The sequence below is a fragment of the Dermacentor andersoni genome, chromosome 1 (assembly GCF_023375885.2).
Source record: "Dermacentor andersoni chromosome 1, qqDerAnde1_hic_scaffold, whole genome shotgun sequence".
Classification (NCBI taxonomy): domain Eukaryota; kingdom Metazoa; phylum Arthropoda; class Arachnida; order Ixodida; family Ixodidae; genus Dermacentor; species Dermacentor andersoni.
The window spans coordinates 98,332,930-98,359,643 of NC_092814.1; the positions used below are offsets into that span (position 1 = coordinate 98,332,930).

The 26,714-nt window shown below is 44.4% G+C and overlaps 1 protein-coding gene across 4 annotated transcripts in view; it reads left to right on the forward strand.

Moving 5' to 3' along the window:
• Positions 1–26,714, forward strand: part of LOC126543290 (uncharacterized) — a 98,840-nt gene that overhangs the window by 12,274 nt on the left and 59,852 nt on the right. For 3 of the 4 annotated variants that reach the window (XM_055061827.2, XM_055061826.2, XM_055061829.2), the window contains 2 exons: positions 10,672–10,810; positions 11,769–11,902. The exons of the other annotated variant lie outside the window; for it this stretch is intronic. In XM_055061827.2, coding sequence (XP_054917802.1) covers positions 10,672–10,810; positions 11,769–11,902 — 273 coding nt within the window. The remainder of the gene's footprint in view (positions 1–10,671; positions 10,811–11,768; positions 11,903–26,714) is intronic. 4 annotated transcript variants of the gene reach the window in all.

Genomic DNA, 26,714 nt, shown 5'->3' on the forward strand with positions numbered 1-26,714 from the left:
GAGCCTTCATGCAAAATTTGATGTTTCAAGTACCAGTTGAAATGTCATTAAAAGCTTGCAAAAAAAAAAAAAAAAAACTTGTTGATACTGAAATTAAATAAAGAAACACCGCCATTGCCCCTCGCTGGAAGTGATGCATGACCAAATGCATGACCTCGGCATGACCACTGCAATATCAAACGCCATGCTGCTGCCTAACATAGATACTGCGGCCACCACAGGGTGCTGCGACGAGCCCTCTCCCTGTGTCAGACGCTCAGACTACCCCGTGCTCTGATTGGTCTCTGTGGTTCCCCAGGCATGGGGAACCACAGCGTGCCAGCCCGAGTGCTCAGGCTGGCTCACGTAGCTGGTCTTGGCTGGCTCACGTAGCTGGTCTTGGCTGGCTCACGCGCCATTACTGCCTGTGGCTTGCTGAAAAATCTCGGACATGGCGGGCTGAGACTTAAGTTCCAGTTACACCACCAGGTGCATGTATCGTCTGCTTAGGTGCTGTTTAAAGGCTGCCAACAGAAAAGCTACAACTACCAGCTCTGCTGCTTTGCCAAGGTTTGTTCAGTGGTGTTTACTACTCATAACAAATTTAGTCAACATGAAATTTCGTTGCAGTTGTCCTTTAACTAGCTTCAAGAACAGTGATGTTTTAGGTTCTTCTGACTCAAGAAGTGCATGTGTATTGTGTTGAACTGAAATCTGCTTTTTTTGAACAGCAGTCAAGTTTGACATGACCTGTAATAGGTCACATGGATCATGGCATTGCAGTGTGCTCTTAACTAGTAGTTTATATAGATGAGACTGAAAATTCAAGATTCTCGTATACTTAGCCTAGATGTTTCTCTTTTCTTGTGACAGCAGTTAAGAGCCTGAAGCGTGGTTTGCTGTGTTTGTTTGTCTATCCCTCTATTCCATTACACTGTAGCATGCATTGCCATAGCATGAGCCATGCATAATTTAATTAGTACAGGATATGAATAACATATAAGCAATCTTTTACTGCTACAACAGTTAAGAGCTCAAAACCTTGTTTGCTCCATCACTCCATTTGTGTGTTTGTTATGTCACAGTGTGCAATACTGTGCTGTTGTGTAGCTGTTGCTGTCATCACTCTGTCGTCATGCCATTGTCATCATCATCAAGGTGTTGGGCCAGGGTCGTCATTACCATTGTCATCTTTGTTGGTGTTGTTGTTGCGTACAGATGGGGGGAACTCACATAGAATTACTGGTGTTTTCACAAAGTTGTGCTCATTGGGAACCATCTGGAGCAGCTGCTGTCGCAGTAAATGAATTCACAGCTGCAGGAACCACTGAACTCTGCTGATTTTAGGTAAATGGATGTAAAAATCGGCATGTGAAATAAAGGAAAATAGTTTAATGGCGGGTATGTGTTCCAAAACAGTTTCTTGATGTATTGATGGATTTTACTAAAAGTTGTGCTGCTTATATATTTTGACATTTCGGTTTCAAATATGCCATCAACTTTTTTTTCTTCCTTCTCTTGACATCCAAAGACCTATCGACTGTCATGAAGGTGAGATTTTTCTAAGAACTAGGTGTTGTGGCAAAAGTTCATTAGTCAAAAGAAGTGGGGGGGATGTCATCAGAAAAACAATAAAGCAAAAATAACTGTTATAGATCAGGGCTGCACTACTCAAAGCCAGCAAAGGCGAGCTTCTCTGAGAGCCACATGGGCCACAATTTAGTGGGAAACGCTACACCTCGTTTTTGCGAGAAAACAGTCTGTGTTTGGGGCCATCACACTCGTTGCTGACCTCAGCATGCCTTGTCACATTGGTCAATTAAGATTGAAGGTGACTTTTGTTATGAGTCGTCAAGAAGAAGGTTTGGCCACATATGTAGGTGCTTCTGAAGAGAGATGACAGTTTCAAGACATTGTTAGCTATGTTTCTGCATTTTTTGTAAGTTTATATAAGATTTTATAAAACTTAAGGAGGAGATACTCCTGTTGCATGACATTTAGCTTTGGTGAACACTGCAGCTACACAGTGCATATATGGAGCTCATCAACCAGCGATCTTTCGGGATCACCAAAAAATGGCCGCAAAATGCCATGGCACGGCAGTGACAGCAGGTAGCCAAAAAACTAGGAGCCTTTGTAACCGGTTGTAGGTGGTGTTTTGAAACTGGGAAAAAGAAATGTGAATGTGGCATTGGTAATGACGTAGTGTCCGCTTGTCATTCAGAGTAGTTTAGATGAGTACATGGCGAGAAGAAGAGACCACTTGCAGGGAGAGACACGAAGGAGAGGGAGAAATGAGTAGTGGTCGCATTTTTGATCATCTAATTCCGGTAACTCTGCATTTATGGCATCGTTTTCAAAAATTCTTGCGGCTGCATGTTTGTTGTAGACTCGTACACAACTTTCGCTATATAACAAATCTTTTACCTCATGTAAAACCTTAAAATCATGTAGGATGATTTATCTGCTTGTCATTAGGACACATCCTAAATTTCACCCCCCCTGGCACAAACAGAAAAAAAGTTATGATTATGATATTGAGCAGTTGAGTGTGTCAACTTGGAAAAACTTATTTCAAATATAATAGAGATATAATAATTATTTTCAAATGGATGCCTTCTAGGTGGTCTATAATGCCGGATAGGGGCAGTCACTTTAAAAAAAAATTTTTTTGATGCTGTTGCTGTAAAAATTCCACCACTTGAAAATCAAGTTTGTTTTTTGTGTTGTCATCATATGTCAAATGGCGAGTCTGACATTTTCATTATGTTAGCAGAAATTTAGAAACCTAAAAAGTACCTTATCTTGTTCCCAACAAAATTTCACTCTAGAAACCACCTTAAAAGCAGCCTTTGGCAAATGTGCCTCAAAATGATAATTTTCCTAAAAAAGGTGCTTTGCCAAAAAATGAATATTGAGAAAAATCAAAAGATCCAGAACATGCTGCTTTACTTTATGGTGAATAGCTATCGTTCAAAGGCCGCTACTGCATAAGTTGGGCCCCTTTCTTAACATTACACTGCTTGGCAATAATCGCTTCAAGTTGTCTTCTGTTTTTATGTTTTGTTTTTCAGCTTTAGGGTTGTCAAGCACGCTTGTCCATACTAATTAAATTATTCCCTTAGTTGCTTGCTTGACGTGCTTTGTCATCTGATCTCCACCTTCCAGTTCCAGCTCATGCAACACTCTCCTGATGCTGCATGCACCCTCATTAAACTCAAGTACAGCTGATGCTCCAACACTGCTGTAGTCTCCACTGTTCTCAGGAATGCAAACTCTGTCTATGGGCACCTCTTCTACACTAATGTATTGAAATTGAATGATTCATTTGCATTTTGTGTCTACATATTCGAACATCGTGCACGGAGAACAGCCTGCAAGGAGAACAGCCTGTTGCATAGACACACTACCTCTTTTGCATGTCTCTACTTAAGGGTGGATGGTGGTTTCTTGGCACAAACGGCTTCTTGGCATCAACTGGGCCTTTATGCCGATTGTAATTCGAGTGTTCACCTATTGAAATTCAATCGTAGCCTGCCAATCTTAGTTTCAGTGTTGGTTTTCCAATCAATCCAGACTTGCTGTGGATGAAAATATATAATTTTTGATTGCCTTTCCGTTAAACAGAGTTTCAGGTTCGGTTTGCTATTCATTCCAGCTTGCTGCAGCAGAAAATATTACTTGTTTCTGGCACTTTTCCTGTGTGTTGTGCTGAAGCCACGATAAGTCTCTCATGGCTAAAAAGTGCAAAGAACGATCTTTAGAAAGAGGGCAATCATTCTGCGTTTAGTTTCTCTTGTGTTCTGTGACCATCTTTTCACAACAGCGTTCACAAGCGCTTTCAGTGCAAGCGTGCACCACCGTCATGTGTGAAAAAAAGCTACATTTCTTCTTTTTTACAGTGCACATACCAACCAAATTTGGTGAGAAGCTTCTTAATTAGTTGAGGAATGCAAAACAACTTAAATCTAAAAATGCACATTTTGGGCGATTTTAGCCCTGCATCCCTCCTTCAGATGTGTTGACGAAGTGCATGGTGTTCTTTATATTCTCATATACATAACAGTATACAAACCCTCAAATGACGTCATGGGCCCCAATGTTACTTCATTCAAATAACCTTAATTTATGCTTACAGTTCATTACTGTTTAAGCAAGTACCTATTTGTGAATATTAAAAAGTCAAATCAACACGCCAAAGCTAAAGCATCGATTCACAGCTGCTGCCTTCGATGATTTCAGCTGAAGCATATGTGTAAGCGTGTGTTCGGTTCAGTTATGGATGCTGTGCCAATAATGCAGTCTTGCCGTAGGTACCGCATTATTTCAGCGTTCTTCACATTCACATTCATGTTCTTTCACGTTCAGCGTTCTTATCCGTCTTTATTCATCATTCGTCTTGCTTATTCATTCTCAACTAAAGATCCCACACTGCTGCATCACTTTTTTTTAATGTGCTTAGCGCTGTTGCCAGTTAATGTTGTGTAGTGTGTTTGGCGGCAAAAATGTTTTTCTTAGCATATGGTGATGTGTTGATTACAGCACCCAGCACATCACAGAAGTGTGACCTCAGCTGCAGGCTGCTAAAAAATCCACTCGTGGGCTGCATTTATGTTGTCCAGCCCTATTCTAGATGGAAGGGAGCCAAAGTTATAGCATGGGAAATTTATGTGATGGAGACGAAGGCAGACATCTAGGACAGATTATTTACTTTTGCGCAGTTTTTCTTATAGTAAATAATTACAAATATACTGTCATCAGAGCAGTGTTCTCGGCCAGTTCACAAATCCCTCTGCCATACCGCGCATTTCTGTGATCATGGAGGAATTTCTATGCGACAGGTGACACTAGGTACAGCAGATATGAAAAACTACATTCAGTAAATAATACCTAGAATAAAACCACAGCAGTCTTATACAGATTGCAAGGAAGAAGAAAAAAAAATACATAGAACACAAGCACACAAACAGAAAAAGCATGGACCAAGGCAATATTGCTACGGACCAGTATTCCCAATGTCCAAGGACGAATAGGCCAGTGGTGCAAAGGCAACGTCGACGATTTGCGGCTAGCGCAAGCTGTTGCCTTTTGACGAAGTGCACCGTATCGATCTGTAAATATACTTGTATATATAGCGTCGCGTCTGCGTCTTCCCGCGTAACATATTTGGTGGAGGTGGATGTTCCCTGTACCTCATCACGGAGCTTCGTAGTGGACGCTATGTCGAGCCTTCAGTCAGGGCTCCCGGAGATGATAGCTCAACTCAACCGGCTCCGACACCTGCTGCCACTCCGACGTACCCACATCGCACTCTCCACTCCCCATGATCCTGGTGTATTCTCGAGAAAAGATGGTGAAGACGTTGAGGACTGGATCAGCCTGTACGAATGCGTCAGCGCCAATAACAGGTGGGACCCTACTACCATGCTTGCCAACGTAGTATTTTACCTTGGTAGGACACCTCAAGTATGGTTTAGAACACATGAAGACAAGCTCATCAGTTAGGATACGCCTAAACAAAAGCTGTGAGACTTGTTTGGCAGTCCTTATGGTCACCAACTTGCCGTGAAGAAGTCATTATCCAGCCCAGTGCAGACGTCAACAGAGCCCTACGTCATGTTCATTCAAGACGTCTTGGCACTGTGCTGCAAAGTTTATGCACACATAACTGAGCCAGACAAGGTTTCCCACTTTCTGAAAGGTATTGCCAATGACGCCTTCAACTTGCTGGTCTTCAACATTGTGGCAATGGTGAATGCAGTTATCAAAGAGTGCTTCCGCCTGGAACTCACAAGAAGCCGACGTATCGACCAACAGTTTGCTCGCCTACCAAACACCACGGTGACATCTTCCTGTGCCGACGTTCCCCGTTCAAACAACACTGGCTATGTTCCTCGGATCGTCTGACAAGAGATTGAGGGTGCCTATCTGGCTGCCTTCGAATCCAGCTCACTCAACACACCTGCAGTCACGGTTTCCTTGATTCCGGCAGTCGTACGCCAAGAGTTCACCAACATGGGTCTTCACTCCGTGTGTTTGGCCCATCGCCCTGACGCCTGCCCGGATAATTCGATTCCACCCCGTCGCACATCTTATTATTCACCATGTTTCTGCAACCCGTCTGAATGGCCCACTGCTGGCAAGAAGCCCATTTGTTTTCACTGCTGTCGAATCGAGCACATTTCTTGCGCATGTTGTAGTTGCTGGAGTTCCCTGGCCCAGACTACCTATACTGGTTCCTCTCGCCTAAGCTGCTCTTTTCGTCCCTCTGCCGCACGGTCCGACAATGCTGCCACTGAACTTCCTGCACAAAACCGCCCCTCTTCACGGTCGCCTTCGCCCCAACGCTGACAATCTCGCTCACCCCAGCCCCATCACTCGTATTTCTTGACTCCCTACAGATGCTTGCAGCCGGGAAACTAGACAATGCAGTGCCTCGAGGTGACGCTGCATTGCCCCCTACACACCCAAATCCTCTACTGACGCTGCCAACTCATATGAACCTGCTTGACGTGCAAGTCGACGGTGTTCTTGTATCTGCTCTTATGGACACTGGTGCGCATTTATCTGTTATGAGCGCTGCACTTCAGAACCACCTGAAGAAATTAATAACACCCGCCCCGACACCTGTTGTCCGCGTCGCCGACGGCAGAACAGCTCCCGTAATTGGTATGTGTGCCGCCCGAGTCTCCGTTGCCGATCGCTCTACAATCCTTCTCTTCGCCGTCATCACCCACTATCCCCACGGTATTATTCTCAGCCTGGACTTCCTCTCTGTGCATTCCGCTCTGATAGACTGTTCAGCCTTCGCCTTGACCTGCCTCTCCTGGTCCCCGCTGAACCACACCCCAGTCGCCTCAGTTCTGCAGATTTCGTTTGCTTGCCACCTTCGGCACTGACTTATGTTGACTTTGTGTCATCCCCGCCTGTGCCTGACGGTCACCACATTACGACTCCCATGCAAGATGTTCTCCTTGCACATGGTATCATGGTACCTCATACAGTTTTATCTATTACGACCAATTGCCTCTGCCTGCCAGTTGTCAATTTTGGCTTGACGACACAAGTGCTGCCACGTGCGATGTCTCTGACCCAGCTTTGCATCTTCAAGGATCATGCAGTAGCATCTGTTGTAGTAGACGACAGTTCAACCGACCCGTACCCTAGCACTGCACTCTGCAACTTGCACTATTGCCGACTTGGAGAGAGTGATAGCGCTCAACTTGCTGTCCGAGCACGCTGATGAGCTCTACCGCGTTCTGTTTTTATACCGCAATATTTTTTACTTTAATGATCGTCCTTTGACCCAAACAACAGCTGTTAGACATCGCATAAACACCGGCGATGTCCCTCCTATTCATTGTCGCCCGTACTGAGTATCGCCGGCTGAGCGTCAAGTTATCAACGAAGAAGTCCGCAAAATGCTTACCAAGAACATTATTGAACCTTCGTGTAGTCCTTGGGCGTCACCTGTTGTCCTGGTGAAAAAGAAAAATGCCTCATGACGATTTTGCGTGAATTATTGGCACCTTAACAGAGTAGCAAAAAAGGACGTGTATACCCTACCTTGCATTGATGACACCCTCGATTGCCTCCACGGTGCTCGCTATTTCTCTTCTATTGACCTCCACTCCGGCTACTGGTAGATTGCCATGGATGATCTAGACTGTGAAAAGACCGTTTTTGTAACACCCGATGGTCTTTATCAATTCAAAGTGGTGCCGTTTGGTTTATGTAATGCTCCGGCCACATTTGAGCGCATGATGGACTCCCTTCTTCGCAGTTTAAAGTGGTCCACATGCCTGTGCTACTTAGATAACATTATAGTATTCTCCCCCACATTCGCCTTTCACTTCGAGCACCTCTCAGCAGTCCTAGATATTTTTTGTCGAGCCGGTCTGCAGCTAAATGCATCAGAATGCCACAGATTACCGTGCTTGGACACTTCGTTGATGCGAACGGAGTGCGACCAGACCTGCGTAAAATTCGTACTGTTATGCACTTCCCTGTTCCCAAATGTGTCAAGGATGTCCGCAGCTTTATCGGCCTCTGCTCGTACTTTCGCTGCTTTGTGAAAAATTTCGTGGTCATCGCACGTCTTCTTACCAAGCTTTTGAAGAAAGACGCCCCTTTCAAGTGGGGAATAACGAGGCCTCTGCATTCTGGCATCCAATCGACCTTCTCCCCATGCTGCCCTTTCTGGCCCATTTTGATCCTTCTACCCCTACCGCAGTCTGTACCGATGCCAGCGGCGACAGAATCAGCACAGTACTAGCACAATGTCAGTGCGGCAACGACCATGTTATCGCTTATGCCAGCAGGCTCCTCCCAACCTCCGAGCACAACTATTCCATCACTGAGCATGAGTGCCTGGCCCTAGTGTGGGCGGTTGCGAAGTTCCGCCTATACTTATATGGCCGACCCTTTTCGTTGTCACAGACCATCATGCGCTTTGCTGGTTGTGCTTGCTGAAAGATCCTACAGAACGGCTAGGTCGCTGGGCGTTACGCTCACAAGAATATTCGCATTCTGTCATCTACAAATCTGGCCATCTCCACAAGGACGCTGACTGCCTGTCCTGCTACCCGGTTGGCCAGCCTGACGCTGCCAACAGTAGCACTGCCAACGGCATTTTCTCTGTGTCCACCTTCGCTAACAACGCCGATGAGCAGTACCAGGACCCATTGCTACGAGCACTCATCGAGCGTCTGCACTCTTCACCAACCGACGCCTCCATTTGCTGATACGTCCTCCAGGATGGCATTCTGTGCCAAAGGAACTTCCTCCCTGATGGATCTGATCATCTTGTCATGCCCAAACATCTATGACATACTGTGCTCTTCGAGCTCCATGACGCACCCACGGCAGGACACCATGGGGTATCTCGCACATATGACCGCATTCGCTGCCACTTCTATTGGCCTGGTCTCGCTCACTCCGTCCAACGCTATGTTGCTGCCTGTGATTCCTGCCAGTGACGGAAAAGGCCTCAGGTGTTGCCTGCCGGTCATCTCCAGCCGATCACCGTACCTGTGCAACCGTTCTTCCATGTTGGATTAGATCTCATCAGCCCTTATCCCACGCCATCCTCTGGCAACAAATGGGTAGCCGTTGCAACTGATCATGCCACCCGATAAGCTGTCACACGGGCTCTCCCAACCACTTGTGCCACTGACATCGCAGACTTTCTCTTGCACGACATCATCTTGCTTCATGGCGCCCTGCAACAGCTGCTTACTGACCGTGTTCGTAACTTTTTGTTGAAAGTTATCGCAGACATTGTATGTTCCTGCTCTACTCAACACAAGCTGACCACCTCATACCATCCTCAAACCAATGGACTGACGAAGCAGTTGAACCGTATCCTCACAGAAATTCTGTCCATGTACATTTCGAAGGACCATCATGACTGGGACATTGCCCTTCCTTACGTCACATTTGCCTACAACTCTTCTCGCCACAACACTGCGGGAATTTCTCCATTTTATTTATGTATGGTCGCGAACCAACCTTGCTCCTTGATACTTCACTTCCTCCTGCTGCGACCTCAAGAAGCGAGTATGTGTGCAATGCCATCGTCTTGACTGACCATGCACACCAGTTTGCACGTACTCGACTGACAGCCTTGTAAACTACAACGCCCGCCATCGTGACATACAGTTTTTGCCTGGTGTGCTCGTGCTCCTGCGGTCACCCTCTTGTCATGTGGGACTTTCAGAGAACCTCCTTTCCTGGTACATGGGCCCCTACCGCATGCTACACCAGGTGACGCCAGTGACCTTTGAAATTGCTCCGGTCAGTTCTACCTTGCCTTCTACTCTAGTATCCAGTGATGTTGTACATGTCAATAGGCTCAAGGCCTACTACACTGCTTCCGAGCCCTGCCCTTAGTTTCTCCGGGAGAGCACTTTTTCTGCTGGGGATAGTGCTACAGACCAGTATTCTCGATGTCCATGGACGAAGAGGCCAGTGGTGTAAAGACGACGATTTGCAGCTACTGCGGGCTGTTGCCTTTTGGCCAAGTGCAGTGTATGAATCTGTATATATACTTGTATATAGCGTTGCGTCTGCGTCTTCTCGTGTAACAATATGAAATACTTTTGTTACATCTGGTAGTCTACAAAGCTTGTGTCTGATCTAGACTACAAAAATTTTATCTGTAAACTTGCGCTTGAATAAACCTTTTTCTTTATAATAGAACAAAATTGCACTAATTATTTCGTAGTTTTTGCATACTATTTGTTTTCATTGTTTAACAAGTGCCGGGCTGCTCTTAATCGCTCTTGAGGTTTCAGTGGGCATTGGCAATCCCTGGGTACATCAGTGGCCATGGAGATCAGTAGTCACTGAATATGATTGTGTGGTACTGGTTGATACCAATTGTGTTTAACAGGCATTGGATCTATTGTCACTGAAACATAGTCGTGACATGGTCTTGTAGCAGTCTCCAAGCATTATTTATTTATTTATTTATTTATTTATTTATTTATTTATTTAAGATTCCCTCACGTGTATTGGCTGAGCTGATGCTGGGTGGTGCAGGCATTACATTGTGGGATAGTAAAAACCTGCATAGGACAGGCTTCGAAAACACATAAAAGACGTGAACTTTCGGGAACTGCAACAAGAAAGTGTATCTTGTTCAACTTCCATGATCTCCATTCATCCATGATACTGCTTGGTCTTTGGCAGAGTATGCAGGTGCTCAATGTAGAACAGGTGACCACTCAGCTGTGCAAGGCTCTTAATAGCAAAGAGGTGAACTGGTATATGTTGCTCACTGCCCTCTCCGTGTATGTCACCACATACGAAGATTGCAAACTTCTTATTGGTAAGCTTGCATGTTTGTGTATCTGATGGACTTTGTTGCAGCACTTTGTATTTGGAGAATTACATTATTGAGCGCTGTTTGTGCCCATGCCGCTTTGAAGTTGCTTTATTCATAATGTGTGTGCATGCATGTATGTATGTGTACTGGAAAGTGGGGGGAGGTCTTTCTTATAAGGCAGCATCTGCAGTGAATATGCAGTTCCCTTTTTAAGGGGGAAGTTGAGCCTTAGAGCAAAAATAAAAAAAAATCTTTATTCTTTGAGGTATGCTGCTGAAAACTTGTACATATATGTAAATGCAATTGTTTCAAATATGAGATCCATTTTTGTTTAGCTTCCTTAGTTCTAATTTCATGCAAGTTTCCTTTAGTCATTTTCTGCAAAGGTTTGCAAAATATAAATTCCTCAGAGTTTGCTAAACAGAGTATCAATGGCTTCTGTATGATTCAAGGAGTGCTTTAAAATCAATCTTATCGCTCTGCCTACCCTAGAACAAGCATTGCGAGACTTCAAAGTTGAGCTTCCAGAACACTCTCTTGAGTTTAAACTTCAAAGTCTTGCAACCCTTGTTCTAGGGCAGGCAGAGCAATAAGATTGATCTTGCAGCATTCCTTGAATCATACAGAAGGCATTGATGCCCTGTTTAGTGAAATCTGAGAAAGTGATTTCGTAAATCTTTGTAAAAAGTTTAATAAAGGAAGCTTATGTAAAATTTGAATGAAAGGAGATGAACAAAAATGGACCTTGTTGTTGAAATAAGCACACAACATTAAATATATTGAGAAGTTTTCTGCACCAGACTTCAAAGAATAACGATTTTTACAAATTTTTGGTTGGAGGCCCAGCTCTCCCCTTAAATGGTTATATTGCTCATAGATGAATTTGCATGCAGGTTTAATACTGAAGATATGACATGGACTGTTTTTATAAAGTGTGTTGTAATTGCATTCCTTTGTGCAGGTCTTATTGAAACACTGCTGAAAGGGGCTTTTGAATGCCTTGACACTGAAAACTTAGTCAGTGCCTTTCTTTTGGCTAGACATGCATCGCAAGAAGCTCCTCAGATTTTCCCTCCATATTCATCCTGGTTTGAGGTAATTCTTCTGTTTTGTATGAAAACATTTTTGTAGTGCACATTTCAATTTATTTCCTACCGGTCCTTCTTTAAGTGGCGTATTGTGGCATGATGTAAATTACTGTAAATAACTTAACTTTTGCAGTTTTTATGAATAGTTTACAGTTAATGAAAAATTGGCCTCGTAAACAATTCATGGGATCAGTTTCCCATAGCACTCCTCTTGGCCATCTCGCGAAATTAGTGTCCATGAAATATGTCAAAATTTCAGGACGGGATGAAATCGTAAAGATGAAACCGTTTGTAGTAACTGTGTCACTCGCAGCTACTTCAGAACCGAAGACCATGCAAATTCCTGTTGCTGGATAGGAATTTTTTTGCATTCAGGAATCATTGAATTTCAAAGAAAAGAAAAAAACCCTTTTGTTTGAAGGCAATTTTCACATGTTGGTCACTTCACTTGAGCAAAAAATGACAAACTACGATGTTAGTGGTTGAGTGAAAATGAGATATGAGGCCAACTTTTGGTTACCCAAGAAGGTTGCATTTTTTACCATCTCCTTCTGAAGAATGAGTAAGTATTTGGTAGTAGAACAGGAGGATACTCTTAATGCTTTGTGTTGATATTTTTTTCTCATAACTTCCTTATAAGCTTGCAGCAATATTTTTTTGCAGCTCCTTGGCATTTATGGTCTTAATGTCTTAGGCCGAAACAATAACACCAGAACATCCTCAGCATCACTTTTCCCCCATGGTGGCACCATGTCATACTTTTTGCGCTGGGGATTTATTTGTGAATTTTTCTCTAGAATATTTGCTACGATCAGCAGTGACATAGTGACAAGGGGGTCAGATAAACAGTTGTGATTTGCACCCAGCTGATGCATTTCTTTGACTTCTTCCTATCTAAAGAGCTTTTAAGAGTGCATTTAACCGTTTAAGGATGACACATATAAATATTTAAAAAATTATTTTCTATCTAAATATGCAAAACACATCAAGAATAAGCATAATCAGTAAATGCAAAAAAAATATATTGTGGAAGCTTTTTCAGCAGTGAGGGGAAAACATGCAGAAAACTGGAAGTGGGCTTCACCCTGAGCCACCTATGGCTTTGCTTGGAATTTGTACAGACAGCTCTCGTCATATGCAAACCATAGGTGTACATTTCATTTGCTTTACATCACATGTGTGATACCACTGCAGCCGGAGATCTTGCCTTGTTCTGCCTCCTCTGAATGCACATTTAAAAGAAAGGGAATCGCCTGCTGAACTTCATCTTCCTCATCTTGTGTTGCTGCTCTAAACCAACAAATGATGCTTGCTGCCATTCATTCACTGTTGGCCGAAGATACTTAGCCAGAAGCTTCATACTCAATACCAAAACTCGGCAAGAAAACAAACACTTTCTGGTATGTTTACTGCAGGCAACACTAGTCCATAAAGGGTTAACAATACTGGGCCTCTGTTGTAGACCATATCATATAGGTGGGGTCCTTTGTTTTAGGGCAAAATCCAAGAATTGCCAATTTTTCAACCCCAAACAAAATTTATGAAAATCAGGTCAAGTCCTCTTTCTCCCTGAAGTTTTATTCTGTAAAAGGGTAAGAATAAATGCAGGTGTTACAGTATCAGTGAACACTGCCTGCCTTGTGCGAGGAAGTGGTCAAGATATATCATAATATTATTAATATTAATCAAATATGAATACTATATATGCTTCATTCTTACTAACATTCAAGCAAAAACAGGGATATGTAGTATGTTCAGCGCCTGCCAGCCTTTAGTGAATGAAAGCTTGTTGCCCTTTTATTAGTCACATTTTACATAAATACGACAGTGGCATACCGCATCGCATCTTCCACACGTCGCAGACATGTAAACGGTGGTAGTGCACTAGGAAGTGAATGCAATGCTGACATTACTGTGCAAGTGGTAGCTGTGGCGTTGAAAGGATGTTTTCTTAACTAAGGCACACTCATAGAAGCATGGCAGATTAGCTTTGGTATTCCATTAATATTGTTGCAAGGGTGTATAGCACGAAGCAGAGAACAAGATGACAACAGACAGAGACAAAAGACCCGACAGGTCTAGGTTGGACACAAGAGTGCTTAAAATGATTACAATAATGGACGTCAAGAAGGGCTGTAACAAAGAAGAAGCGCCGGTTAGCCCGGTGCATCTCCAGCGTATGAAACGTAAGGAAGAAGTGCTGGTCAGTCAGGCGCATCACCAGCGCTTTACGCACGGGGCCGGTTCGGACTGCTTGCAGGGTTTTTTGGCCACCGCACCGAGTTTGACCTCTCTCTCCTCGCGTACCCTGTCAATAAACACTTTGACATTTTGTGGAGGTGCGGGGTACGACTCCATCAACGCTGGAACTTCGAAGCCGAACCTTGTGTTGTGTTGTGTTGTGTTGTGTTGTCCTTGTGTTGCCCCTATTCTTCGTCCCTGTTTGTTTGCGCACAAAAAGTTTTAATATGAATCTGTTCCAACTAGGCCGACTCGCAGTTATGCTTCCGAACCCTTCAACCATTTTGGCCCATGCCAGACGATCCTGCCCGGCCTTCTCGAACCATGCCTGACGATCCAGCTCAACAAGCTGCAGTCACCGCACCAACTGTCATCTGTCCTGGCGTGCAGCGTCAGCGGGATCCTGCTATTTTTTGCAGGTACCGGTGATCAGGACGTCGAGGACTGGCTCGCCTCGTACGACAAGAGTCAGTGCGCACAACCACTGGGACGATACGGCAAAGCTCAACAACGTAATTTTCTACTTGAGCAACATTGCACATTTGTGGTATTGTAACCACGAATCCGACATCCCGACATGGTCGGCGTTCAAGACCAACTTCACAGAAGTGTTTGGTCGTCCTACTGTCCGCAAACTTCACGCCGAACAACACCTGCGTGTACGCGCCCAGCAACCAGGTGAGAGTTTCACCAGCTACATCGAAGAAGTCGTTAATCTGTGCAACAGAGTCGACGCAACGATGCCAGAAGCCGACAAGATCAAGCATACCCTCAAGTTAATTGAGGACAATGCTTTTCAAATGTTGGTCGCCCGAAACCTGACCACAGTGTCTGTCGTCATTGTGCTGTGTCAGAGTTACGACGAACTTCGAAGGCAGCGAGTAGTCACACGAAATCCGTCCTCAGAATTCGCCGCTGTCTCAGGTCTGACGCTAGATGTTGACGAGTCGCGTCTAATGCACCAGATAAAAGAATTTGTACGAGAAGAAGTTGCTCGGCAGCTTTCCCTGGTGTCCTGTATTAACGCACAACCATACTCTCCACTGACACCGGGGTTACAGAGCGTCATGAAGGAGCAAGTCGCCGAATGCCTGCCAGCTGTTATTCAATCGCCTACCGTCGCGGCGCCCCTGACGCACGCTAACATCGCTGCAAGGCCGCCCTTCGCTTCATGTCCACCTCTCTAAGCTGTTGAGCGACTGCCCCCGATTCCCTTCTCACCGCCTGCACCACAGCTACCACGTCAACAAAATCCTTGGCGCACCGCGGACAACCGCCCAATATGTTACTATTGTGGTATTCCGAGACACGTAGCCCGCTTTTGTTGACGCCGTATGCAGCATAGGTATGATAATGGCCAACCCATGAGCACTTACGCCCCTCGACAACTACAATCTCCTGTGCCGCCGGATGAAACCCCTGTTCTCAACCATGCTCGTCGTTCCCCATCCCCACGCCACCGCTCCATCTCACCGATGAGATTCCGGCCAAGCCCTCTACCTCAGGGAATCTAAGTGTTCCTGAGGCGAGAACTGCGTCCCCTTCAATTTGCCAAAGGCCTCGAAATAACCGGAGCTTCTTTGCTTCCCGTAAGCTTACCATCTTAGGCCACGTCTTATCCAAAGAAGGCGTGCTTCCGGATCCTGCAAAACTCCGTGCAGTTGTGGAGTTCCCCAAACCCACCAACCTGAAGACACTATGTAGTTTCGTCAGCCTCTGCTCCTATTTTCGCCGCTTTGTGAAAAACTTCGCTATGATCATCGCCCCTCTGAATCAACTGCTGGCTGGAGACAACGCCCTATCTGCCTGGTCAAAAGCATGCGATGACGCCTTCACGACCCTTTGCCATCTGCTCACCTCTCCTCCTATATTGTGACATTTTGACCCCGCTGCCCCAACTGAGGTCCATACAGATGCTAGTGGAGTCGGCCTTGGGGCGGTTCTTGCCCAACGCAAACGTGGTCTTGAGGAATACTTCGTTGCTTATGCTTGCCGCACGCTGACAAAGTCGGAGCTAAATTACTCTGTTACAGAAAATGAGTGTTTAGCCATACTTTGGGCCCTTACGAAATTTCGGCCTTACTTATACGGCCGCCAATTTTATGTAGTAACGGACCACTATACGCTGTGCTGGCTCTCCTCATTGAAAGACCCCTCTGGCCGCCTCGCACGCTGGGCGCTCCGTTTACAAGAGTACGACATCCGGGTCATGTACCGCTCTGGACGCGAGCATACCGATGCCGACACTCTCTCCCGCTCGCCCATTTCACCTGACGTGCACAGTCTTTGCCCACTCAACTTTGTCCTGTCTGCATTTGCCATCGATGAAATGCGCTGTGAGCAGAGCAAATACCTGTGGATTTCTTCGCTTTTGCAGTTTCTCGCTGATCCTGCCACTGTTACAGCGTCTAGGACGCTACGGCGGCAGATGCATCACTTTGCTGTTCGCCACCAACTCCTCTACCGTCGCAACCATCTCCCCGAGGGTTGGAAATGGTTCCTCGTAATATTGTGTCATCTTAGGGCTGATTTATGCGCATTGTTTCACACGGATCCCCAATGTGGACACGGTGGCATGTTAAAGACCTACACCCGCCTTGGGCTCCGGTATTACTGGCCTGGCATGTACAAGTTGATTCACAAGTACGTCCGCTGCTGCCTCGACTGCCAGCGCTGAAAGTCGGTCGCTACTTCCACTGCCGCACCTTTGCAGCTGCTTCCTTGTTCATCCTGTCCTTTTGATCGCGTCAGAATCAACCTTTATGGTTCATTTTCTTGTACCGGGGCTGGCAACCACTGGATTATCGTTGCAGTGGATGATCTCACACACTATGCAGAAACCGCTGCATTTCCATGTGCCACTGCCCAAGACGTTGGATCATTCATACTCCGGTATTTTGTTCTTCGTCACGGAGCCCCTCGGGAATTTCTTAGTGATCGAGGCCGCGCTTTTCTATCTGAAGTCGTGACGTTGCTTCTGAAGGAGTGTCACATCATCCACAGGACCACTAGCCCATACCATCCGCAAACGAATGGGTTGATGGAGCGTTTCAATCGTACTCTTGGCGACATGCTCGCCATGTACGTTGCGTCTGATTATTCCAACTGGGACGCTGTGCTTCCGTTCATCACATCCGCCTATAATACTGCCACTCAAGCCACCACTGGTTTTTCTCCGTTTTTCTTACTGTACGGCCGCGAACCTTCCTGCACCATCGATACCATTCTATCCTACCAGCCTGACTCATCGGAATGTGTTCCTGTCTCTCAAACTGCGCAACATGCCGAAGAATGTAGACAACTCGCCCGCTTTCTTACCACCGCAGATCAGACACACCAGAAGCTTCGTCGTGGTGGCTCTGACCCCCCAAGCTTCCCTTCCGATTCACTGGTTTGGCTGTGAGTTCCACCTTTAGCCCCCGGCCTTTCTTCTAAGCTGCTCCCTCGATATCGTGGACCTTACCGTGTTATTGCACAAACTTCCCCCGTGAACTATGTCGTCGAACCTGTGTCGCCGTCTTCTGATCAGCGCCGTCGCGATAGCGAAACTGTTCACGTAGATTGGCTCAAGCCCTTCTACGATCCCTCTATGCTACCTTATGCTTAGATTGCCAGGATGGCGCCTATTTCTCCAGGGGACAAATGTAACGAAGAAGAAATGCCGGTTAGCCCGGCGCATCTCCAGCATATGAAATGTAAGGAAGAAGTGCTGGTCAGTCAGGCGCATCACCAGCACTTTACGCATGGGGCCGGTTCGAACTGCTTGCAGGGTTTTTGGCTACCGCACCGAGTTCGACCTCTCTCTCCTTGCGTACCCTGATAAACACCTTGACAGGGCGTTTAACACAAGAAAAAGCATCACACCTCTTGTGAAGCATGCCCCTGCCTGTTTTCAGTACTATTTGTGCTTTTTTTCCTTTGTTAAAAAAAGTGCAGTGAACAAAGTAAACAAGGGATCACCATAAACCTTTCTGTTTGCCATTTTTGTTTGTATGCTTTTTTTTTTTTGCTATGTGTAGGTAATGCCTGCCAGTGAGAATTTGTATAGATAAGTTGGTGACATAACTTTTGAGCAGCTCTCTTTGTCATTAAAGGTTCCTGTGAGTGATTTCACTTGTTTAAATGTAACAATTGTGTCCAAAATGAGATCATTGCTTGTGTTAATAATTTATCATAGTTACAATGAAAATCCTGAACTTTGGGGCTGCCAGACAACAAAAACTACAATTTCTCCCCCAGTTTTCTTTAAAAAGATAACACCCGTATTTTACTCCCCGAATTTAAAAAACATAAAGCCTGGAAATGAAGTACCCTACATATATATACTATGTGTTTTGTTTTTCTTGCCAATTGTATATTATATCGACCAAATCACTTCACTTCACTTTATTACCTCAAAGACCCCGGTTAGGGGGTATTACATAAGGGGTGGGTTTACAAATAAAGGTTACAGAGAGTGATTTGCAGCCTTTATGATCATCTCATTCTTCAAGAGGACCTTCGTCTCGTTACCAAATGGTGTGAAGACTGGCAAATGAAACTTAACTCATCTAAATGTAAAGTAATGACATTCACGTGAAAAACTTCAAATCAAAGCTTTTCCTATTATATAAATACAAATCTAGTATCTCAGGCATCAGTATATAAATCTATGTATATCTAGGCGTTAATCTTCCACTGAGCCTTTCCTGGGCCTTTCGCATCGCAACCATATACGCAAGTGCTTCCAAATCTCTTGGGTATATTCGTCACAACTTGGGTAACTGCCCATCTAACATCCGTAAATTAGCATTCCTATCATTTGTATGCCTCCAGCTTGAGTTTGCGTCCCCTATATGGTCTCCCTACCATGAATACTTAATCCATGTTAGAAGCCATCCAAAACCAAGCTGGTCGATTCATTTCCCGCAATTACAACTACCAGTCCAGCATTACTCAAATAAAACTCGATCTTTCCCTTCAATCACTAAGTAGCCAATGCGACATAGCACTCCTGTCCTTGCTCCATAGATACGTTCACCAAATGAAGCCATCAAACTTGCCACTGGAATGTGCGTCTTGCACATCACGATGAATTTATGATGATTTAAGCTTCGCTCGCATTTATGGGAACACTAACGCATTTAACTTCTCGGCTCTATCACGGGCAATTCAGTTTTGGAATCCACTTCCTAACAGCACTGTCGTGCAAGTTAGCAATGATACATTTCAGACAACTACTGAACTCGCAGCTTTCACCATAACATATATATTAATCTGTACATATGTCATGTCATATAATACGTGTCACATATGTGACATGTCTCTCTCTGTCTTATTTTTTTTCACTACGCCATTCTGTATGCTGGTTTGAGTTGTCTCCTTCTCTGGGCATTCTTATTGTTTGCCATCCTTTTTTTTTCAGTTGTTTCAATTTTGTTTGTTTCATGTGCTTGCGCTATGTGCGTTATATTGTGTGAGTGATACGTCACTTTTTATGTTACCGTGAGCTGTACTTTTCATTCCTTTCCTGACAACTCTTTGTATTGCTTTAGTGTTTTTATTTGTAACACTGTTTTCAAGCACATTATCATTGTAAACATTTTTAGCTCTCATGTATTGGTTTTCTGTTGTCATTTATTTGACGCCCCCCTTACTCAGTGGTCCCCTTGGGGCCTGTAAGGTACCTTGAAATAAAAGATAATAAAATTAATGCACCATTCTGCTGTCGTCTAGAGCTCCTAATTTTTTTTTTTTTTAATGCAGCAAGAGAGGAAACTTTTGGTGACTCCGTTGGCACTCGTATGAACTGCTGTGAGCTATGAGCCAATAACACCTGTGTGATTGGTTGATAGCGTCATGTTTTTTTAATGCTATTTTATTAGTTCCATTTCAATTTAAAGTATACTTATGCTGTATTTGTATCTGTGAGGCTTCATAAATTCTAAGAATTGCAGTAGTTCTGAAGCACTTGTTGGAAGCAATGCTAAGTGAAGCTTTATTGAAACCTTTCAATTAAATTCTAAGTGAAGAGACAGGTGATGAAAATTGTGCAGATACAATGCACATGTGGGAATCTACATCAAGTGGAACATTTGTGAAGTGGCTAATTAAATGCTATGGTATTAATTAGTTTGATGCATACAATAGTCTTTATTTTAATCCAGTGCAATGTTTGCTTTGCACTGCATAAGTTACATCATTACTGTCATGCTAATGGTTTAGCTTATGCACTACTCTGTTTGCAAGCTGTGCCAAAATGCAAACAGCAGTTGATGGAGATGTACATTATGAGACGTCTCTGCAGAAAGGTTATGAGGATGAAGGCGATGTTTTATGTTTCTTTAGGGAAGAATGGGGGGTGAGGAGAAGTGTAACAGAGAGAAGTGTGAGACATATGTAAATGCATTTAAGGCTTCAATGCCCATTGTGTCACAGTGGCACATACCCATTGACCTAAGAATGGGGGAAGCCAAATATAAGAAACATATGAAAATCAAAGAAGCCATTGGAAATCATGTGCTGTTTGATAAAGAGGTTTGTGTGCTTTAAAGATACCTGTGAGCCAACATTATAATACAGGTTTTATTCAGTAGCTTTTTGTTTGAAATTGCAGAACATAGGTGTGTTCACTAGGACTACTTTGTTTCTCAGAATTCTATGCTACAATAGTGAACAAAAAGATATGACATTTAGCATTTGGGTCCTGTGAACTGAACTGCTCAGAAGGTTGGTGCTGTATTATGCCAGACCGCCAGCCTAGGGCAATTTCCCCTTGAATACACACTGTCATCTTACGTTATTCACACCACATAGCCCACCCACCGTGTACACAACCTGCATATTCCATGAATCTATATATCAACCAGTATGTCAAAGCACGTGCATGATGGTGACAGAAATTTTAATGATATATGGAGAAGTTAGCCAAGCAAAAGGCTTGACATGCTACTACAGGCCTAATATATAACAAGAGATCGAAAAACGAGAAAAAAGAAGAAAATGCACATGCATCCACTTGCACAAAAACTCGGAAAGGGGCAGCTATGAGCACCTTGAAATAAAGTTGAAAGTGGAGCTGTAGGGCACCATCAATAAACAAAGTGTGATTGATCTTTGTCCCTCTGGCTACACCACATACATGGCTAGCATTTTGTTTATTGACGGTGCCCTAAAGTTCCACTTTCCACTTTGTTCATTACGTCATGCTCACTGCAGCCCCTTTCCAATTTTTTGTGTGAGTGGATGTGTGTGCATTTCTTCTTTTCTCTCATTCTTTGATCACTTCTTATATATTAAACCTGTAGTAGCATGCTAAGCCTTTTGCTCAGCTAACCTGCTCACCTATCCTTAAAATTTCCCTCACCAGCACACACACATATTGACATACTGGTTGATATAGTGTACAGTTTTTTTGTGATACATGTGTGGAATATACAAGTTGTGGGCACAGTGGGTGAGCTATGCAGTGTGAATAACATAAGAGGGCAGTGCCTGTTCAAAACTATTGCCTTAGGCTAGCAATCGGGCATAACGCAGCACCACCCTTATGTACAATTTAGCTCACAGGACCCAAATGTAAAATACCAGCATGTCTTTCTGTTCACTACTGCAAGCCGGAGCATCTGATGGCACACACACAATTTCTAAAGGGATCCTGAACCACACCTCGGGCTTGGTGAAAAAACACAGCCCGCAGATAGCAATCGCTGCTGTGAACATGTCAGCCAAATTTTGCCGTTGTGCGCAGCATGAGGAGCTCGCAAGTGGAGCACAAAGTCGCCTTTTTCTCAAACATTCCCTTTTCAACAGAAGCCTTCTCCTCGCTATTTTCGGGCTGCCATATTTCATCATATAGCAGGTTCTCATACACAGCTGCCATTGGCCGATAACAGACATCAATAAAGAAGCATGCTTGGGTAAGTCTGCTTCCTCCTACTATTACTGTGTATATTTATTGATGCAGTTTAATAAGCAGGCTGAAGTAAGCAAAAATCTACGTTTCGAATTTCAATAGGAATTACGTACTTCCAGAAGTACGACTGTCGTACTATCCCTGACTATCATCTGCTAACGCTTAGCCGCGCCCACCCGCGTAGGAATGAAATTTTGGCCACATTGCTTATCAGTGTCATAGCTGCCGGGTCTCGCTAATTTCTATTAGTTTTGAACAGTCAACTAGCCTTGAACATTGCAAAACTTAAGTCAGACCAGACACACACTTTCCAGCACGTGCTCACTCCTGGCAGCTCCTGGCTAGATGCCTTGGCCATCACCTCCTCCATTTTTTCAATGCCAATGCAATCGCTCGCTCCCCAATGGGAGCCATTGGTGCACCTTAGTTCAGTGAGTTGCCGTGATGCGACGCTACCCAGATGGTACGGCTGCTTGCGTCACGTGTGCGTCTGAGTGTGCACCGCTGCTTTTCTGATGGAAAAGCAGTAGACGCTCCGTCCCTGCGTCTGTCAGGCTTCCTCCGACTTCCGTCATGAGGCGCCACCTAGATGGTACTCTCCCCCACGACCGTAAAGCAGGTGCGAACGCTAGCCAACGGGGGAGAGTAGGAAAGGACGATATTAGAGGGTGGTGAACGGTCAGATCGGCTGCATCTGGCTGGCATTGAAGAAAAGTAGAAGGAAGCTGCTTTGGCAGACTTCACTTCCTATTGAGCTATTGCACAAAATGCGCCATTTGGATGTGGCTACTATCCTTTGGTCAGTCTGGTGCAGGACAAAGTTGGTCCACACCAGATAGCACGTCCAGACTGGAGCACATGAGCGCAAATGCACACTCCAGCCCTGTCATGCACATAGTTAACTACTACAGTTTCATGTAGCTGCAGTTGCATGTAGTTGCTTGTTGGCCACTGCGTGGTGCTGCGACAAGCGTGCTTGCTAAGCTTGCTATGGCTCGCTGAGGACAACAGCATGTTCTGATTGGTATCTGTGTGTGATGTGATGTTGGCGCTTGGTGATTGGTCCCAAGTTGCACACTCTTGCGTGTCGCCATCATGGTCGAAGCTTGTTACATTGGGAATCCTTTCAATGCGAGTCCGGAGTGTGGCATCCATCACTTAGCCGATATGCGCGCTGCTGATGTACTCACACAAGCAAACGTGAAGGAAGTTTAGTCAATCCTCAGAAATTGTGCGACTGTTGTAAAGATAAGTGCGAAAGGACTTATCCTTTCGCACTTGTGTGCAAAAGGATAAGTCCTTTCGATAAGTCCTTTCGATAAGTCCTTATGTGCGAAAGGATAAGTTGGATGTGCCAATCATGTCACTTGGTGCGAGAATAGCTGTGTGTCGCTATCTAGTACATTGTAGCACATCAAAGGGATGAGACACCATGAACTCAACCTTGAGCTGAGAGATAGCGTATGAGTTTGGTGCGTCATAGGCACCAAAATAAGTAGTAGTGGGTTCTATGTGAGCATACAAAATGAAATTTGAACTGCCCGCCACAGTGACTTTGAGTAGGCGGAGTGTTGTGGGCACCACCCCGCTCAACTGTAGCCTTGGTAGTGCAAGGCATTGAAGAATAATTGGGAGCACCGCGAAGGGGAGCACAGGTGATCTTTGATTGCTAATAACTTCGCTTCTGCTGAACGTGTTGAAGTACTTTTTGCGGCAAAGTATTCCTGAAATAGTCTTCTTTAAATGCCAAATACAAATGCATTTCTCGACTTCGATAAAAAGTATTTTAGGACCCCTATAAAAATGAGATAGCCCAAATTAAGAAAGTCAGATAAAGCGTTTAATGTCGTATGCTATTCCATTAAGAAGTCTGTGTGCTTTAGAGATATGTACAGGGTTTACATCATGATATATTGCTTGGTTACACAGAACAGAAGTGTGCCCACTCGCGCTGCTTTGTAGATCAATATATTGTGGTTAATAAAGAGGCCCTGAACCACTTCTTATAGAAGAGGAGAAAAGCATTTGAAGTTAAAATAGGCTATTTCAGAAATACTTTGCCGTAAAAAGTATGTCACTGTGTTCAGCAGAAGCGGAGTTATTGGCAATCAAATATGCTCTTCACTGTGCTCCAGTTCCTTCTTCAATGCCTTGCACTGTAAAGACTACGGCGGAGCGGGGCGTACCCACAATGTTCCGCCTTCTAAACATCACCGTGGTGTGCAGATGAAATTTGCTTTTGGATGTTAATGTAGATGCCACTACTTCTGGTTTTGGTGCCTACGATGCGCCACATGTAAAGCAAACGCGGTTGTCCTCAGCGAGCCGCAGTGCACTTAGCTAGTGGGCCCATGGTGGCACACCGTGGCAGCCGCAGTATCTATGCTACGTAGAAGACCGCAGCTACATGCAACTGCAGTGTGTATGCACAGTGTTTGCTTTGTGCACAACAGGGCTTGAGTGCATGCACACCCTCATATGCTACTGGTGACCATGCTACGTGGTGCAGACCGGCTTTGTCCTTCGCCAGCTTGATTGACGGGTAGTCATCATCAGCAGCAGCAGCCTATTTTATGTCCACTGCAGGACGAAGGCCTCTCCCTGCGATCTCCAATTACTCCTGTCCTGTACCAACTGATTCTAGCTTGTGCCTGCGAATTTCCTAATTTCATCACGCCACCTAGTTTTCTGCCATTTGTCGACTGCACTTCCCTTCTCTTGGCACCCATTCTGTAACTCTAATAGTCCACCAGTTATCCATCCTACACATTACATAGCCTGCCCAACTCCATTTCTTCCTCTTAATGTCATTTAGAGTATTGGCTATTCCTGTTTGCTCTCTGATCAACTCTGCTCTCTTCCTGTCACTTAGTGTTATGCCTAGCATTTTTCGTTCTATCGCTCTTTGCGCAGTCTTCAACTTGTTCTCGAGTTTCTGCGTCACCCTCCAAGTTTCTGCCCCATATGTTAGCTCTGGTAGAATGCATTGATTGTACACCTTTCTTTTCAGTGAAAGTGGTAAGCCCCCAGTCAGGATCTGGCAATGCCTGCCATATGCACTCCAACCCATTTTTATTATTGTGTAAATTTCCTTCTCATGATCAAGGTCCTCTGTGAGTAATTGACCTAGATAAACATACTCCTTCATGGAGTCTAGAAGCTGACTGGCGATCTTGGACTCCTGTTTGCTTGTATTGTACATTATCTTTGTCTTCTGCAATTAACCTTCAACCCCACTTTTACACTCTCTCTGTTAAGGTCCTCAATCATTTGTTGTAATTCGTCCCCAGTGTTGCTGAGCAGGACAATCTCATCTGCAAACCGAAGGTTGCTGAGATATTTGTTGTTGATCCTCACTCCTAAGCCATCCCAGTTAAATAGTGTGAATACTTTTTCTAAGCATGCAGTGAATAGCATTGGAGAGATCACGTCTCTTTGCCTGAGCACTTTCTTCACAAGTATATTTCTACTTTTCTTGTGGAGAACCAAGGTAGCTGTCCAGTCTTTGTAGATATTTCCGAAGATATTCATGTAAGCTACCTGTACTCCTTGATTCCGCAATATCTCTATGACTGCTGGTATCTCTACTAATCAAATTCCTTTTCATTATCTATGTAAGCCATATAGAGAGGTTGATTGTGCTCAGCATATTTCTTGATTACCTGATTGATGGCATAGATGTGATCCATTGTAGAGCACCCCTTCCTGAAGCCAGCCTGTTCTCTTAGTTGACTGAAGTCAAGTGTTGCCCTTATTCTATCAGAAATTATCTTGGTGAATATTTTATTTAATACTAAAGTAAGCTAATGGGCCTATAATTTTCCGATTATTTACCGTCTCCCTTTTTGTGGATTAGTATAACGTTGGCATTCTTCCAGTTCTCTTGAACCCTTTAAGTCCTAAGAGACATTTTGTATAAAGGGCCGCAAGCTTTTCAAGCATGATGTCTCCTCCATCTTTGATTAAGTATACTGTTATTCCATCTTCTCCTGCTGCTTTTCCCCGTGTCATGTCTTGCAAGCCCATTCTAACTTCATTGCTATTTATGGAGGGAACCTCTGTGTCCTGTGTATCCTGTTCATTGCTACATCAAATGGTGGTAGCTTGGCTACTCCAAGTACTGTACATGTCAGTATAGAATTCTGCTGTTTTTGCTATATCTTCGAAATTGCTTGTGATGTTACCCTACTTATCGTTCAGTGCATAATCTTGGCTTGTCCTGTGCCATGTTTTCTTCTCACTAATTTCATGTTGCATCCATATTTTACTGCTTTCTCAGTCTTCCTCACGCTATAATTTCGAATACCCTTTACTTTCTCCTTGTTGATCAGTTTTGATAGTTCCCTGAATTCTATCTGATTTCTTGAGTTGGACACTTTCATGCTTTGTCGTTTCTTTATTAGGTCCTTTGTTACTTGGGAGAGCTTACCTACAGTTTGCCTTGGTGCCTTACCTCCCACTTCACTAGCTGCTTTTGAAGTCAGCCTAGTTACGGTTTCACTCATTATCTCTATGTCATCTTCATCTCTCTGTTCTAGAGCTGCATATTTGTTTGGAAGCACCAGCCTGAATTGGTTTGCTTTTACCCTTGCTGCGTCTAGATTGGCCTGCTTCTTCTTGACTAATTTCACTCTTTCTCTCTTGATATTGAGGGAAATCCTAGACCTCACTAACCTATGACCGC